This window comes from Dermacentor silvarum, chromosome 4 (genome assembly GCF_013339745.2).
Source record: "Dermacentor silvarum isolate Dsil-2018 chromosome 4, BIME_Dsil_1.4, whole genome shotgun sequence".
In the NCBI taxonomy this organism is placed as follows: Eukaryota; Metazoa; Arthropoda; class Arachnida; order Ixodida; family Ixodidae; genus Dermacentor; species Dermacentor silvarum.
In genome coordinates this window covers 2,115,321-2,132,233 of record NC_051157.2, presented here as the reverse complement: position 1 = coordinate 2,132,233, position 16,913 = coordinate 2,115,321, and the positions used below count along the sequence as shown (strand labels likewise).

Genomic DNA, 16,913 nt, shown 5'->3' with positions numbered 1-16,913 from the left:
GAATGACGTCCATCTCATGTCACCCTGTACCCCCTGATTTGGTGTATTTCCGTGTGCTCCCAGAGCCAGTCTACCTACCCCCTCGCTGCTTAACTTCCAACCTTGCTCGAACCTCTGATCTCATGCACAGGACCGCATTGCCGAAAGTCAAACTAGGGACCATCACCCCTTTCCAAATCCCTCTCACCACTTCGTACCTATTGTAATTCCACAGTGCCCTATTTTTCATCACAGCTGCATTTCCACGACCTACTGGAACAGTAGGTCGTGTGCATTTCTGCTACCTTTAGCCGTCACATCCTTTATCGGATGGATGGATGGATGAGGCTGAACCCTCATCCATCCATCCATAGTACCATAAGTCGCGCCATCTGTCGGTTTTCGCGATAAGTTTCATGCGCTTCCGCCTTCCTCTGCTTAATGCGCCACCTCTGCGCAGTGCCGTTGTGCAACGTTCCTATCGATTTTGCCGTTCTTACGTCGGCATTATTTGGGTATTTTGGAACTTGTGTTACCTTCCCGTTTTTACACCGACGTGTGAGTGAGTGCGTGGCGATAGTGAACAAGCTGCGGATAGTTCCTTTCAAGAACCTCATCATTTTGTATGCAATCACGATTTTGACCGCACATGCCAGATATGTGCGCGGCAGCACACCACTATCACTACGGCGATGGCCGTGCTTCGAGCGCAGAAATGTATCTGCACCGGCTTTCGGGCCAAGAAAAGGAGCCGCACATTGTGAGTGTCGACCACAGTTACGCCAAGGCGTGGAATGCCCACCCGGACTCGCACCATGCGAAACCAGCAAAGCTTCTTTTCATGAAGGATGTATTTTTTTCTGAGAGCAAGACGGGAATCCGTGAAAATGTTGTGGTGAATGTGGAAACTTGGAAAGGCGTGGATGCACCTCCGTACGATGGGAGCAAGACGCGTAACCTTATGAGCGAATGCGAGCGCAGCGCGTCCGTTTCATCCCGGCCGGACATATCCACGTGGGATGAAAATGTGAAAAGGTTGGGCTGGACCAATTCTCAGCATCGAGCGTTCAACCATGTTATGCGGCTCCTTCACGCGGACCGGTTGGCACGACTAGCCTACAGCAACAATGCCAACGAGCCAGTCCTGCGGCGACTGGCCGTGGACCGCACTGCTCGTCGGCTGAGGCGCATCATGGGCTTATTTAGCTGGGACTTGAAACTGCTTCAGTGGCTGCATCAGCTGTTGATGGAAAAAGCTACTGCCTCCTATGTTGCAGCCTACTTGGATGCCTTGCAAGCCCTGAGGGCCCAGATCCCTCAGCTCATCGACAAGCTGGTGGCTCGGCAAGCTACGCCCGGGCGCTCGACCGGCCCCGATGCCGTGGGTATGCTGCTGCGGCGTCCCTGGGACCCAGTGGCGCCTTTCCTGAGTCAGCACAAGCCGAAACGGCTGCCTTGTTCTCCTCTGCTGGTAGTGTGCCCATGCGGTCCACGACCCCAGGCGGCTGGTCTGCCCCGCTCCAAATTTTGGACCTCCCAGCTGTCCGTGTTGGGCAAGTTGGTGACTGTAGATCCCGTGCCGACTACGCCGCCAAACGCCAGCCTCAACCAGGTACTCGAGGCCATGGTGGCTGCTGCACGGGCCAAAGTGCTTGAGCTCAAGAGCCATTTTTCGTCGAGGCCTATCATCTTAATTGGATGGATGATAGGCGGCCTTGTAGCATGTCAAGTTTCATTGTTGGAGTCCGTTTCCGCTGTTGTGTGCTTCGGTTTTCCGCTCGTTGGGTTGAGTGGATCTCGAGATGTGGATGACCCGCTGCTGGATAGTCACACACCCACACTGTTTGTGGTGGGCCAGAATGCCCTGTCGTGCAGCATGGACGAGCTGGAGAACTTCCGAGAACACATGAAGGCAGTGTCGGGCCTCGTGGTGGTTGGAGGAGCCGATGATGCACTCCACATGTGTGCTCTCAAAAAGCGCCTTGAGGGCGTCACTCAGTCAATGGTGGATCGGTGTGTCTTGGATGAAGTTGGGTCGTTTCTGCAATGGGTGCTTAGTGCACCACACATGGGTCCAGCTGGAAGCATAGCATCTAAAGCCACAGCTGCTACAGGTACATCTCTTGCTGCACGGCGATGTTCGCAGGCTCCACTGCCTGACAGCTCATGCCAAGGTACCCTTGGTCGTCATCAAAGCCGCCAATATCGATCTCATTTCCACCGCCAATCCTCTTCTGGGAGTTCCAACATGGACAATGCAATTTGTTCAAGCTCGAAATCCAGCTTTGTGGCAACTGGTATGCACACAAAGCGTGGCTCTGGCCGCCGTGTTGGGAGACCCCCCAAGCAGGTCACAGAAAAACCTGCCTTTAGCAGCTTCACGCCCCTGAAAGTGTCTCGTCCCCTGGCAAGCCAACAGCGCAAGCGTACCCCTCCAGCACCCACTACATGGCCAGCTGGCAGCCCTTCCCAGCCAAGTGAGCATTGCATTCTGCCTGGCCCACTGCCAGCCTCTGATGACACAGTGCCACTGAGCGCCTCAAGTGAGGCTGACCTCATGCCGACATCTTCACTGTGGTCACAATCCCTCATAGCTGACCCTCAAAGCAGTCCCTGCTTCAGCTCTTCACCAATGTCATCGCCCATGAGTAAATTTCAGCAGAAGGTTCATTGCACAGGCAATGACACACAATTGACTCTGGATGCTGCTGGTGAACTCCAGCTTGCACTCGATGCAGGCTCGGTAAACAGCACAGCAGAAGAACGGCTTAAAGAGGAAGGCAAGTTTGTTAGCTTGGCAGATGGCGGTGTCCGAACAAGCCAGCTACAAAAGAGCCTCCAGCCGTCGAATCAGCTTCCAGCTGTGTGCTCAACACAAGCAGCAAATAACCCATTCTGCCAAATGGTGTTGCCTGCCAGCCGTACTATTTCCATGGTTGTGACACCAACTAAGATGGAGCTGCATTCAGGACACTCTGGCATTTGCAGCTTAAGTGGGCCACCCCTTGGCCCCACTGCAAGTGAGGAGCCACTGCAGTGTGCTCAAAGCAGAGAGTCCACTGCACTGGAAATGCTCGCAGAGGCATCAAGCACTCATCGTGACGGTGATATTGTACGGGGAGTTGACACTTCTGTCTGTAGTACATCACAGATCCCACCTACAAGGACGTTGGGCACATCCCAGGTTGTAAAAGGCATGCCTAGCCGGTACAAAGCCTCCTTCTCGCTGCCTTCAACAGCAGCAACAAGAACAAGAAAAGTTCGAATGCCACGTTTCTATGACAGCTGATGTAGCCTGGCAATAAAAATGTGTCAGAAAAAGAAAACGTCTTGAGTGGAAGTTACTGGCTAAAGTACCACGCCTCAGCTGCAGCATATTAGTCCATTGTTGCCACACTCTCAGAGACTTGGCGCACAACCTTAAAAAAAATGTAGGAATGTGCGCACTGTGGAATTTTTTTTTTTGCGTTGAATGTGAATTCAGTATTCATTAGATACTGTACACCAGGAATTATATTAAAATGTATGAAAATAAATATGCTGCTACTTTAACGTGTTCATTGCTGCAGCACTTGATTCCTGTGACCTCACCTTGTCCTATTCCGCAGTGCATTGTGACTCAGCGGTAAGTAACGAGGGAGTGCTCCTTTGAAACATGGTGCAGACAGATGGCACTACGACAGGTCCGATACAAAGCAACGAAGCATTTTGCCTGTTCGTTGGTTTCTAGCACAGGTGTTGCACAGCAGGAAAGCCCTGCACAGGGGGAGTCCCTGTGAACTTGTTAAAGCCGTATGGACATGCAATTTGCTTGTCATTGTTTTTTCTACCTTCTATAGACAGTTGTCAACCTGGTAATTACAGCATCAATTTCTCTATAAATGATGGATAGTTGTCATCCTTTTTTTAAGCATGTCATGGGCCTTAGTGAAGTAACCGATCCCTCTTTGGCCATGAATTGGGTTTAGTCGGCTTGTGCCACGCTAAAGCGCATCAAGCCGGGACACCAAATTTGTGCTGTTCCTTTTGATGGGCCTGCGCATTCAACACAGGATAACAACCAAGAAGACACATTGTGTTGTCAGAGAAGTAATAATACTTGTCTCCAAGACCTACATTTCTACTGGAATAGACTTTCCTGCAAATTTCAGTAAGGTGGCTGCTTTTCTAAGCTCTGGCAGCCATATGTCCACAATAAAAGCCCACAGACTGCCTACATCAAATGTTCATCTCAGCCAAAGTGTATATAAAAAGTTTCATAGCAAAGTGTGCTGCAGTGGCCAAGGGAACGAGACATTCACGCAAATTTGCACGTACATGGCATTTGGTGGTGGGCATTGTTTGGTACTATTCACAGGTGCTGCACTCGTGTGTTCTCATTGGATTAAGTCTATATATGCGTGTTTGCAACATTATTTGATATATAGTGGCCACCACACTCTGCTGCGACCATTCTAACCTGACAAAAAAAAAAAGCAAGTTTTCGCTCTGCCCTTGTTATGGATGATGCCCATTTCTTATTTAGTCTCCTGACCCACATGACTGCCTTTCTAAACTTCATTTTGATATGTGGCCACGTAGATCTGAATAGTGCCAAGTGCATATGCAGACGAGGTGCTTATTAGTTCTTGATGCTTCACTGGTATTTTTAAAGCTGTGCAGCATGATGTTGAATGACAGAAACTTGCTAACATTAATGCCATGATGCTAAAATTGTTTTATAATGTGAAAATGCTGTTTATAATTTGGAAACATTGAAAAGCTTTCAATGTTCAATTTTAGCACTGGTTCATTCTTAAACTTATTTGTACACTCTTACTATTTAGTATTGCTTTACAAGTTCATAGTTCTATACTTATGATTGTAAGCTGATGTGGTGTGAACAGCAGCATACGTCTAATACAATACCAAAAACGGGTCTCTGGTCTGCCCTCCATAGTCCGGCTGCACTGTCCAGGTCGTGCATCAAAAATGCCAGTCAACAGTGCCCTCCATGCTATGGCTATCTTACTTAATGTAATACACCACCTCTGCCCGTGAGTGCAGAGGTGGTGAAGTTGCCTTATAATTGTTCATCACAGTTGTGCTGCAGTAGGACTATTGTAGACTTTTGTGTGTGGAAAGCTTGATGACGTGTGCTGTATGTCACAAAAAAAAAAAAGGAAACTTGTACTAATGTGGCTCACAAGAAGCTGTAGGTGCAGTTTCATGATGCTGCTGCTTTTGAGCACTGCAAAAGGTTGCATATATGGCATCAAGCTGCTACGAACTCTTGCAAGGTATTTCTTTGAGCACATCATCTTGGAATCATGGCCTCATAGTTTGATCAGTTGGTCAACTTGATGAAAGGACGAGATCTGGTTCTGGGGCATATAACACTTGTACAACTAGCCACAGCCCTGCTTCTAGAGAGTACAGATTTCCATCAATGGTCAACAATAAATCACATAATTGTGGTTTGTTAGCTTCTGTGATTTTCAAGCAAAGATTTCTTACAGAGGAGAGAGAGAGAAACAACTTTATTTATCCCATCTTAAAGGGAAAGGGGCTGCGAGAAAAAGGCGAGAGAGGTTGTCCTACTCGCGGTAGGCCGCCTCTACCACCTCAGCCCACCTCAGGATAGCTTCCTGAAGTTCGGGGTTATGGCTGCGCATGGCAGCCTCCCACAGCTCCCGACTACTTAAAACTCTACAAAGGTGAGTGGGTGGGGAGTGGTTCTTGCATTGCCACATAATGTGGTTTAGGTCCGCTCTGCTAGCGGGACAAAACTTGCTGGCTGAGGTAGGGTATATTCCAGGGTGAATTTTGAGACGCAAAGCAACGGATAGAAAAGTGCGAGTCTGCAGTCTACGCCATAGCACTTCGTGTATGCGTGACGACCGACACATTAAAGGTGGGAGGGTTCGGCGACCTAGGCGGTAATGCCCGCAAATGTTGTGGTATGAAAGTAACTTGTCTTTGCAGGTGAATGCTGGAGGTAGATTATTGGCGTCTGAACCGTCCCCTAGCCTAGCCTGCGCTCGGTTCGTGAAAGCTCGAGCACTTGCGTGGGCCGTTTCATTGCCGATTAGGCCTGCGTGAGCAGGTGTCCAGATTAAACTCAGAAGTTGGGATGACGGATTATGGGATAGGATGGCTAGGGCCGTCCTGCAAACCCTACCCGCTCCAAAGTTGTATATGGCAGTTTTTGAGTCACTTACTATGACAGAGTAATTGGGTATTGTTGCGGCGAGTGCCACCGCCGCCTCCTAGCTCCGCCTCCTTCGAAGAAGAGGCTAGAATGGATGCTGCAGTTGCAACACTGCCAGTGGAGTCAACGGCTGATATGGATGGATGGATGGATGTAAAACTTTAATGAACGTCCTGAGGTACGCGACTCAGCTCGCAGCGGGCCGCTCCCACGTTGGGACAGTCAGGCCATGCCCGACCGCCGCATCGTGGGCCCTCTGGACAGCCCATAGTTGCGCCCCGGCATCGGGGCTCTTGATAGCGGAGAGCCACTTGTCCTCATTTATTTGTTCCGTGCCTCGTAACGAGGGGCAACGCCAGAGCATATGGTCTAAGCTAGCGAAGTCATTGCAGTGCCTGCAAGAACTACTGGCATAAGTGTCGGGATAAAGCTTGTGTAATAAAGCCGGGCTGGGACACGAGCCTGTTTGCAATAATCTGAGGGTCAATGCCTGCACTCTATTTAACTTCTTGTGAGGAAGGGGAAAGTCTCTCCTGCCGAGATAAAAGTACTGCGTAATTTCATTGTATGTTGTCGGTTGATCTCTGTTCTCCACCACTCCTGGCCGGCCGGGGAGTTCTCCAAGGTCGCGGAAAGCGAGACCTCGCGCCTTGGAGTGGGCCAGCTCGTTGAGGTTTGTGGGGCCTCCCATGATGGATCCCATGTGAGCGGGGAACCACGTGAGAGTGTGGGTGGCAATGCTTTTACCGTCGAGGATGCAACAGGCTTCTTTACACACAGCGCCAACACTGAAGGCGCGGATGGCTGCCCTGGAGTCGCTAAAGATGTTGGCATGTTTCTCGTCCAGGAGGGCCAAGGCAATGGCCACTTGCTCGGCCGCACATGACGACGTGCTTCGTACCGAAGCTGCGTTAACGGTCGAACCCTTGTGGTTGATGGACACTACTGCGAAATTTTTGCTGTTGCCATATTGGGCCGCGTCAACGAAGCAGCTGCCGCCAGGGAGTTCTGTCGCCCGGCGTAGGATAGAGTCACTGGAAAAATTTTAGAGTATCGCATTTGTTTTCCGCGCGCCGCCGCCTGCCGCGGCCACCGGTGATTGGGGCGCTCGTGTCACGTGACCTTTTGCCGCCATATTTCTTCCAAGCCCTTTCAGTTGGCACGTCGAACCCGTAGCGTATGCACCGCGCACGGAGAGCACTTCGCCGTTTCGTTCAACGCTTGCGTTGCGCTTGCGAACACAGGCGTCAGAAATAACCCATCATCATGCCTGGTTGCTGCGCCTTCAGGTGTAGCAACCAAACGGAGTCCGGGAAGGCATTTTTCTCTATTCCGTGCTGGAAGGACGACGGTGAACGACGTTCTGCGTGGCTCCACAGAATTGGCCGCAAAAACTTCGCGCCCTCGAAGAACACCAGCTTGTGCGAGGTAAGTTTCTTGAATAACTAGTTTGCTGGACAGTTATTGCTTTCAAGTGACTGTACTTGCGTGTGACCGCTAAACTTTACCTGTCCAGTTCGCGCTCATCGCTCTGGGTGCGGCTATTGAACACTATGTAGCTAGCACACGTGGTTTTGAGTGAGCTGTTCTGTTCGCGTGGCTCGCTTTGTTTCACGCTATTGAAAATCGCCCAGTACCTATCTTTCAAGTAAGGTCTCCGGTTCGCGCGGCCCGCTCTGCTTTGCGCTATTGTTTCCAGTAAACTGTTCGGTTCGCGCGGCTCGCTTTGTTTTACGCTATTGAAAAATGCCCCGTACCTATGTTTCAAGTCACTTAGTGCTGTTGAAAACACCGCCCTACGAACTTTCTAGCAAGCTCTCCACTGTTTCATTCGGTTTGCGCTCCGCGTTTGAAGAAAACGTACATACATGTCAAGCAAGCTGCAGTGCTTGATTCGCGCGGCTCGATGGAAACAACAAACATGCATTTCAAGTGAGCATGTTGTGCTACAGAGTAAAAGGAGGCGGTTCCCATGAGTAATGTGTTTCAAACAAGCACCAGGTCTATACAGAAAATGTTGCTTAAAAATGTCTTCTATAGATTTCCTGACTCTTTTTTTTTTCTTTTTGGGACTACTTACACTTTAGATATTTTAAGCACTGTCACAGGGTAGGTTTATTAACATTCCTATGTTTCTTTGTTTTCTCCATGGACAAACTATAGGACCACTTCATTCCTGATGATTTTGAGAAACCAAGAGTCGAATCGGAAGACCGGTATGCTGTTGTCATGCTTGACGAAATAAATTGTTGTTATGACTGTTGTAAAATAGATATGTTGCTTGCCTCCACATCTTACTTTGTGACTGCATGCTGTTCTGAAAATGGGAATTTTGCTGACAGCATGAAGCAATTCGGGGACAAATGGTATGGTGTCCCTTATACAGGGAGGCTGTAAAATAGTAATTTTTATTGCAAACCTGCTACAGCATGATTACGAATGCTTGTCAACTGGCACAGCACCTCTATAAACAGCCTCATACATCTTTTTATGCCGTGAGTGCAGCGACAAGAACATCATTTAAAAAATAGAAGTGCTCAATGTTACAATTCCGTTTCAGAAACCTAGTTTTTACCGTGTCTTCGCAACTTTTTTTTTTTCGAAAACGTCTTTTTGTGTTAATGACCCGATTCACATAAAGGGTATACAATAAAAGGAGCATGATCGAAAATAAATATAGGAAAACCGCACCACTGTTTAGTACTGGCAATGTCAACACAATACTCCAGAACACAGTAACAGATTGGAAATAAGTGCACTAAAAGGTTGTATTATCAAAGGTATATAAAAAAAAAAAAAACATTCGTACACATCCTTTATAGCCGTATGCGGATACCTGCTTGAGTTTCGCGTGAATTAAAAGCTGTTAACCAGTCGTTTACAACGTTAGCTTCAGAGAGCTTATTTCACAAATCGACGAGAACATTACAAGCACGCATTCGCAAACACGCCAGTAGCCGCAAGACGCGAAGTTTGCTTGCAGAGGCTGCTGGCGTTTTATCACTGATACGTGACAGGCAACTTTATAAATCTACATAAAAATTACTGCTTACACTTCGCTCCGATTATACAGATAAACAAGCGCAGCAGTAAGCTGTTTACATTTGCTTGCTTTTGTACTTCGAAAGGACGCGAACGAGCACTATGAAGGCAACCTGAACACCCACTGCATATTCCATCGGCTGTCAAGCTGCGTTTTTAGCGCAAGCACAACCTCAGGGCCCAGTTTTCATGTAAAAGACGTTTCAAGCGAATTCACTGGGCGCATACAAGTATGTTTGCAGCAGCTCTGCACATAGCACTTGACGCAAGACGAAGTCCAAAAGCGACACGTAGAGCATCGGTTCGCGAGCATCGGAACCATCGCCGCACATTTTATACATTCCGTCGCTTACGCGCAGTACGTTCATTTCCGTCGATATCCTGATGTCACTTGTGGCATCCACTTGAAGAAAAACACAAAAATAATCCAGTTTCGCGAAACGGGACTCGAAATCTAGGGGGGAAATCCGTCAGTTAAGTCAACGCTACTCAATGCACGCTGGCACCGCTACAGCGCGTCGGCGGTCTGGAAGGAACATGGAGGCCGCCACCCAATGTTGCCGGCATGCCGCGTACCTTTGCGGTACTCTGTTTTTCCAGTGACTCTAGCGTAGGAGCGCCACATCCCTGTAAAACCCCTATATTTATAAAAGTAGCGCCATTCTTAGATCTTGCCGCCACCGCGCTCATCCCGGCGCTTCCTCCTCGCCCTCTCTTAGCCGCCTCCTGTCGCCCCAGCCTCCTCCGCTCCCCCATTGGCCAATCCGTGTCACGTGGAAGTTCGCGTCGCGCTTTTGTATATTTTTTTTTTCTTTCCAGCGCGCTCCGACTGCCATTCTCGGGCCTGTGCGACGAAAGTGCTGTACGCACAAACGGATCAAACGTGTTAAGGACAAGAACTTCGTTGTGATGGCATGCTGCTGCGCCTTAAGTTGCCGCAACCGACAAGGCGAGGGCAAAAGGCTTTTTTTTTGTTTACCATCCGGCGTGCGCAAACGCTTGCTGCACACTTGATATTTGCGCCGTCTCGCATCGTCGCGTTGCTACTTCCAAAACGGCATTAATAAGACCAGTTACTGACTGACGAAGCAAAATCGCGCCTCAAAAACGTCTCCGCAGGGCGCGATCGAAGTTTTCCTCGGATTTCCTCTGGTAGCGCGTTAGCTGTCGTCTGCCACGGCAGGCCCGACGCAGGCGGCGCCACTGTCGATATCGCGCCTCGATCGCGCTGGTCGCGCCGAGCGCGATGTGGAACGGAGGAGGAGGGAAGTGGATGGCGCTACTTTTTATATATAGGGGCTTTACATCCCTGGCCTTCCTTCTTTCCACGTTGCGCTGGGGATGCATATTGCGCGGGGCGGGGGATATGATGATGTGATCTTTCTGCTCCTTCGGAAGGCCCTGGTAGGAGTCTTTGACTTTAGCCGGGGGGACGCCCATCTCTGTTAGGAGTCGTCTGCCCGCCGTGGTGCCGGAGAGTCTGAGAATCTGTGCCCTTTCTTGTGCTTCTGCAATTTCTTCTAGTGTATTATGAATACCCAACGGCAGAAGTCGGTCGGTGCGTGTGTAGTTTGTTAGTCCGAGCGCGCTCTTGATCCCCCTCCTTATCATCCTTATCCTTAACGGCTGATATGGCAAATTTGTTTCCACACGGATACTCGCGGCATCGACATAGACCACGTCTTTGTAGTTAGATAACTTTTTCTGTAGGGCTTGCTCGTTGTTGCCTTCTATGTTCGTGATGAACAGGGTGCATATTCTTAGGGAGAGGAGGTATATGAAACTGCTCATGAATCGGGTGGGGAATATTAAATTTCTCATTGGTCATGGGTGCTGGGGTAATATTTACGGAGTTTAGGATGTGCCTACCAGTGTGGGTGTTCGATAAGCGCTGGTCAGGTGGGCTTCTGCGAGCTCACTAAATGTATTCAAAGTACCTGTAGCCAAAAGTCTCTCAGTGGAGGCTCTACTTGGCACTCCAAGGGCAAATTTGTAGAGTCTGCGTATCAGTGCGTTAACTTTATCTTCCTCGGTCCTAGTTAAGTGTAGGTAGGGAAGGGAGAATGTGATTTTACTAACTGAAAACGCCTGTACCAGTCTTAGCAGTTCTGCTTCATGGAGACCTCCATGCTTATTAGACACCCTTCCTATAAGCCGTGTGGTGTGGTCTACGCTGGCAGTAACCGTTTGAAGTGTATAAGTATTGAGTCGGTTAGATTTAATGTGCATGCCAAGTACACGGAGTTTGTCGACGACGTAAACTTGCTTCCCGTTAATATTAATCTGAATGTTGGGCGTATAGCGTTTATTTGCGGATAGAAGTAACAGCTCAGATTTAGCGGGCGAGTACTCGAGGTTCATGAACCCGGCTCTCGTAGCCACTGCATCTGCAGCCGCTTGCAAGGTATCTTGAATGTAGCCATCCGAACCACCCTTAATCCATAGGGTAATGTCGTCTGCATACAAAGAATATTGGAGATCCGGTATTTTTGCCAGCGCCCCTGCAATAGACCTCATACCTAGGTTAAACAGAAACGGCGAGAGCACAGATCCCTGAAGAGTGCCAAAGCTACCTAGGGTGATTGGGGGAGAAGTTTGATCATTGAGAGTAATGACGGCTGTACGACTGGTAAGAAATTCGCGGATATAGTAGTCATGCATTTTTCTGCAACAGTTAATAACATTCAATTCACATCAGATGGATTCATGATCTATGTTGTTAAATGCACCGCGAAGGTCGAGTCCCAAGATGGCTTGGGTGTCTTTGCTACCTGTAGGTGTAAGGAGGTCATGCTTGAGCCTTAGCATGGCATCCTGGCAAGAGAGTGACTGGCGAAAGCCAATCATCTCTGGCGGGAACAACTGATTGCCTTCCGCGTATTTATTTGAGCGATTAAGCATGACATGTTCGAGCGTTTTGCCCAAGCATGACGTGAGGGAAATAGGTCTAAGATTAGCTATGTCAGAGGGCTTATTGGGTTTGGGAATAAATATTACTTTAGCGGTTTTTCATGCGTTCGGAAGGGAGCTGTTATCGAAGCATTGATTATAGTATTCTGTGAGGGCGGAGACAGATTTGTCGTCCAGGTTTCGGAGTAATTTGTTACTTATATTGTCTATACCCGGAGCAGATGTAGTTTTAAGGGAAGCCAAGGCATGTCGAACTTCTGTCTCTGTTATTGGAGCGTCGAGAAGTTCATTAACCTCGCCTGTATAGTTTGCATTCTCGTGAGTTGTGGTTGGAGGGAGGTGTAATCGTGCAAGCTCCTGAAAAAGATGGGGAATGTTATCCTTGTGTTTGTGCAATAATTGAGTGATATAGTGACTATGTTGCGTGCGCGAGGTCGAGGGATCAAGCAAATGTCTCAGCAGTTGCCAAGTCCTTTTACTACTGAGATTACCATGCATACTCTCACATACTTGGCCCCATTGTTGATTAACTAGTTGCATCGCATATGCTTGGATGTCGTGATCAAGTTTAGCTACACGGATGCGAAGCTTGCGGTTGTGGCGGCGTCTTTTCCACCGCTTTAATAGCGATTCCTTCGCTTGCCACATGTGTAGCAGTTTGGCATCAGCTGTTCGAAAGGGAGCATCAGGTGGCATAGTTGTGGTTTGACTGTCAACATCCGTTTGGAGTTGACTGACCCATGGCTGTAGATCAAGTACGGAATTGGGAGCATTATTTGCCCGTGTTTGCCGAAATTTGTCCCAATCCGTAAGTTTGGGAGGTCGAGTGTTAAAGGGCTTGTGAGGGAAGGTAACAGAAATCTGAATGACGTAGTGATCGCTACCAAAATTGATTTGAAGGTTTTCCCATTTAGTTAAGTTGACCCGAAATGTGAGGGTGAGATCTGGTGATGTATCTTTGGAGACACTATTTCCTAAGCGGGTAGGTGTGTCGAAGTCATTGTGGAGGGTGAGTTGATGATCCTGAATGTGGGTCCATAAAGCTCGTCCTTTAGGTGTGGATGTATTATGACCCCATAGCTGATATGGAGAGTTAAAATCACCAACAATGAGGAGCGGGTTTCTCTGAGCTTCCTGTTTAGCCCGAGCAAAAACAGTAGTAAAGCGGTGGTGTTTAGAGCTGGGACTGCTGTAAATGTTAAGGATGTAAAGGGGAGCCGGATCGGGTCTTTTTAGGAAATATTTCTATGAAGTCGTGATCAATGTCGATACCGTCGAAATGGGAGCAAGTAACCGTCAAGTGCTTTTGTACTAGGATCGCGGTATTGGGACGTTCGCATCTTCTGCATTGGAATGTGTTGTATCCGGGGAATTTAACGTAACTATGCGTTTCTTGTAAAGCAATGACTGCGGGGGGTTGCGTGAGAGTGGCTATGTATTGTTGCAGACTGGCCTTCTTTTTGGAAAAGCCCCTGCGGTTCCACTGCCACACAACTATTTTGGAGCGCTTAGGGGATGCGGCCATGCAGGCGATCGAGTCTTTCGATAATTTGATTGAATCGCTCATCAATTTGGGTAAGTCGCTCGTCAACCTGGCTAAATTTAGTATGTTGGTACTGAGGTTATGAACGTTTGTCGTAAGGGACTCAAGCATAGCCTCTACGGCATCCATGCATTTCTCGAGGGCCTCAAAGCGGCTGTTAGAGTTTCGAATGTGTGGGACCAGTTTACGACTCAGCTTATCATGTTCATCCCAAGTATCTCTCCCACCCTCAGTAGATTTACGCTTTGTGGCGGTAGTGGTAGTGAGATGAGAAGTATCCATGATTAATGTGTTATCGCCATTCTCATTGACAGGGGGAGGGGTTATAGTGGGTTGTTTATCAATAGCGGGTTCAGATGGAGAAGTAGTAGTTGTACATTGTGAAGGGGTTTGGAGGTCGATAATTTGTTTGCGCAGAACACGATTTTCTTCCTGCATCTGTTGCAGGAGGGCATAGATGGGGGCATCAGGATGTTTAGGTTTAGGTAAGCTGTGGGAAGCTACCGATGCCCAACTTACCTGAGGTGGGCTTGATGTCTTGTTAGAGGGAGCAGGCGATAGAAGAGGCCAATCTTCATCTTTCTTTTTCTTAGGAAGAGGTTCCTGCTTCTTGGTCGAAGGAGGACATTTGGTCTTTGATGGAGGAGGAGTCTTGTCAGCCTTGGGGATTGAGATCTTGGGCTTATATCGCAGTGCACACTGAATGGATTCAGTCTCATGACTTCCACTACACAGTACACACTTGGGAATGCACACATGATCAGTCGGAGGATTCACAGTTCCGCATTTATGGCAAGTGTCCTCTTTGTGCGTAGGGCACACGTCCGGTCGATGTCCAACTCTCCAACAGCGTGTGCGGGCCTCCATTCTTTGTCGGAAAGGCTTGCACCGGAGCATTGCCATTTCATATTTGAGCCAAAAAGGAACTTTCGTTGCCAAAAATGTCACGAGGACTGCGTCGAAAGTTTGTCCCATTCGTCTGGCTTCTAGAAAATGGATTTGTGGGTTGCACTCACGAAGCATGGGTAGAAGGTCCTTTTCGTAAATAACTTCTCCTAGGCATACTTCTGTCGATGTAGATAATGCCTTTGCACGTCTCGGAGTTCGGAACCCTGTAGGAGGTGACTTCGTGCTCTTGGCTGCCGACCGTGAGCGACTTGATGCCGAGATATTTCGTCAGGCGATCGTAGCTTTCCGTGCTGAGGGTAACTGTGTTGGTGGTGGGGTTGATGGTGACGACGTCTTGTCGCAGCTCCATAGTGGCTGGAACGCCGGCTGCCGTAGAGAGAAGCTTGGAGAGTTGGAAGTGGCTGAAGCGGGAGGCGTTGAAACCTCTGCGAATACGAAAAATAGTCTTGTATGAACCTTCGGGTAACTTGGGAGGCCTCACTTTGTTATTCCTGGAGATCATCTGTTTCCATACAGCAGCCTTGGCAGTGGCAGTGATGGTGTCTTTACGGAGTGAGTCTTGATATGCGGCGTCGTATATGTGCGTTTGCCGCCACTTGAGCATCTCCTCCGGGGAAAGATCCTCCCCTTCTAATACATCACACTGGCTCATGACGCCCGCACGAGGCGTGTCCGAGAAGACGACGATCCGTGGGAAACGGTGAGAAGGCCGCTTCCCATACAATTCCCGGCGAAAAAGGCCCGGGCAAGGGCGGCTGGTGAAGGTCGCGGCGTTTCGGTGGTTGCGGAGCACGCCGCCGGCACGTCCGTTCACTTCGGCCGACTGATTGGAACTCTACAGAGGAGTGTGCAAGCGTAATTGTTAGGTTGCTATGCCATTTATCTGCTTACATGTGACGCCATTGAGGGCCCCTCACCAGGTGCTCTTGGTTATATACACAGGAAGTCGTGCCATACAGGGAGTGCTCTGCTGCAAGAATTCAATGTACAGGTCCTTATGCTTAACCTGAGCAATCATAAGGCAATAACGCAGCTGCAAATAGCAACCCAACAAATGAAGTAATTTCAGCGGATGCTAAAACAGAATGGATATATGCAAATTTAACAGGGCTATTTGAGCTAGAGCTTGCTAAGGTACGAGGCAGGCCCAAAGGGGACAGAAAACTTAAATCCAAGAGCTGGTGGGATGAGGAGGTTAAGAAGGCCATAGGGAAACGTCGGGAAGCATCCAGGGAACACAGATATTCAAAGCACAGGGGTGAACCAGAAGCTGATGTAGACAGAAAATGGAATAACTTTTTAAACTGTAGAAGGGAAGCATCCCATTTGATCAATGAGAAGATCAGAAGAAAGGGGAGCCAATGGTTGTCAGAAGTAAACAAAAAGGATAGAAAAGCAGCGAAGAAATTTTGGAAACATCTCAACTCCTTGAGTAATAAGACTAGTCTAGAGCAGAGGTTTATAGTTACAGCTCAAGGTGTTCGGCTAGAGGGAGATGAGGCAATGGAACATATAAGAACAATGATGACAGAAAAATTTAAAGAACGAAACATAGCATGTGTCCCAATCAGGTGAGGATAGACTAGTTAGTGCAGTGGCTCCACTTGCACAAAGCGAGTGGGAAAGGGCAGAGAAGAGGGTTCCTAGCAGCACATTGACAGGTCCTGATGGCATCCCAAATATTGTAATAAAGACATTGGGCCCAAAATCTAAGAAAGCATAACGAGAGGCAGTGAGCAAAACGATAGTGGAAGGTAAAGCCCCTGCCGGGTGGAGGCTGAGCAGGATGAGCATGATATACAAGGGAAAGGGAGACAATGCCGACATAAACAACTACCGTCCCATAACAGTGACGTCGGTGGTTTACAGGGTGGTGATGCAGATTATAAAGGACAGAATACAGGCATGGGTGGAGGGCGAGGAGGTGCTGGGGGAACTACAAAATGGGTTCCGAAAACAAAGAAGGTTAGAAGATAATCTGTTCTCATTGACGCAGTGTATTGAAATAGCAGAAAAGGAACACAGGCCCCTATGGCTTGCCTTTCTGGATATCAAGGGAGCCTATGACAGTGTAATCCAAAAGGATTTGTGGGACATACTGGGCACTCTAGAGGTGGAAGATGGAGTAAGAAATCTTTTAAAAGATATCTATAAAAGTAACAGGGTGCTTATAAAATGGGAAAACAAGGTATCTGGGCCTATAGAGATACAGCAGGGGCTTAGGCAGGGGTGCCCTCTGTCACCTCTGTTGTTCATGCTGTATTTACAAGGATTAGAGAAAAAATTACAGAGGAGCGGACTTGGCTTCAACCTTTCCTATTTCAAGCAAGGAGAATGGAT

General features: G+C 48.5%; 1 protein-coding gene across 1 annotated transcript; it reads left to right on the top strand.

Annotated features, from left to right (window-relative positions):
• Nucleotides 1-409: 409 nt before the first annotated feature.
• On the top strand, nt 410-3,539 carry LOC119449343 (KAT8 regulatory NSL complex subunit 3). The gene has a single exon (XM_037712507.2). The coding sequence runs from the start codon at nt 629-631 to the stop codon at nt 3,266-3,268; it is 2,640 nt and encodes an 879-aa protein (XP_037568435.1). The 5' UTR covers nt 410-628; the 3' UTR covers nt 3,269-3,539.
• The last annotated feature ends 13,374 nt before the right edge of the window (nt 3,540-16,913 follow it).

What these genes read in the sequence shown, in the direction of transcription:
- LOC119449343 (XM_037712507.2), top strand. Translation starts at nt 629, where the DNA reads ATGCCAGATATGTGCGCGGCAGCACACCACTATCACTACGGCGATGGC.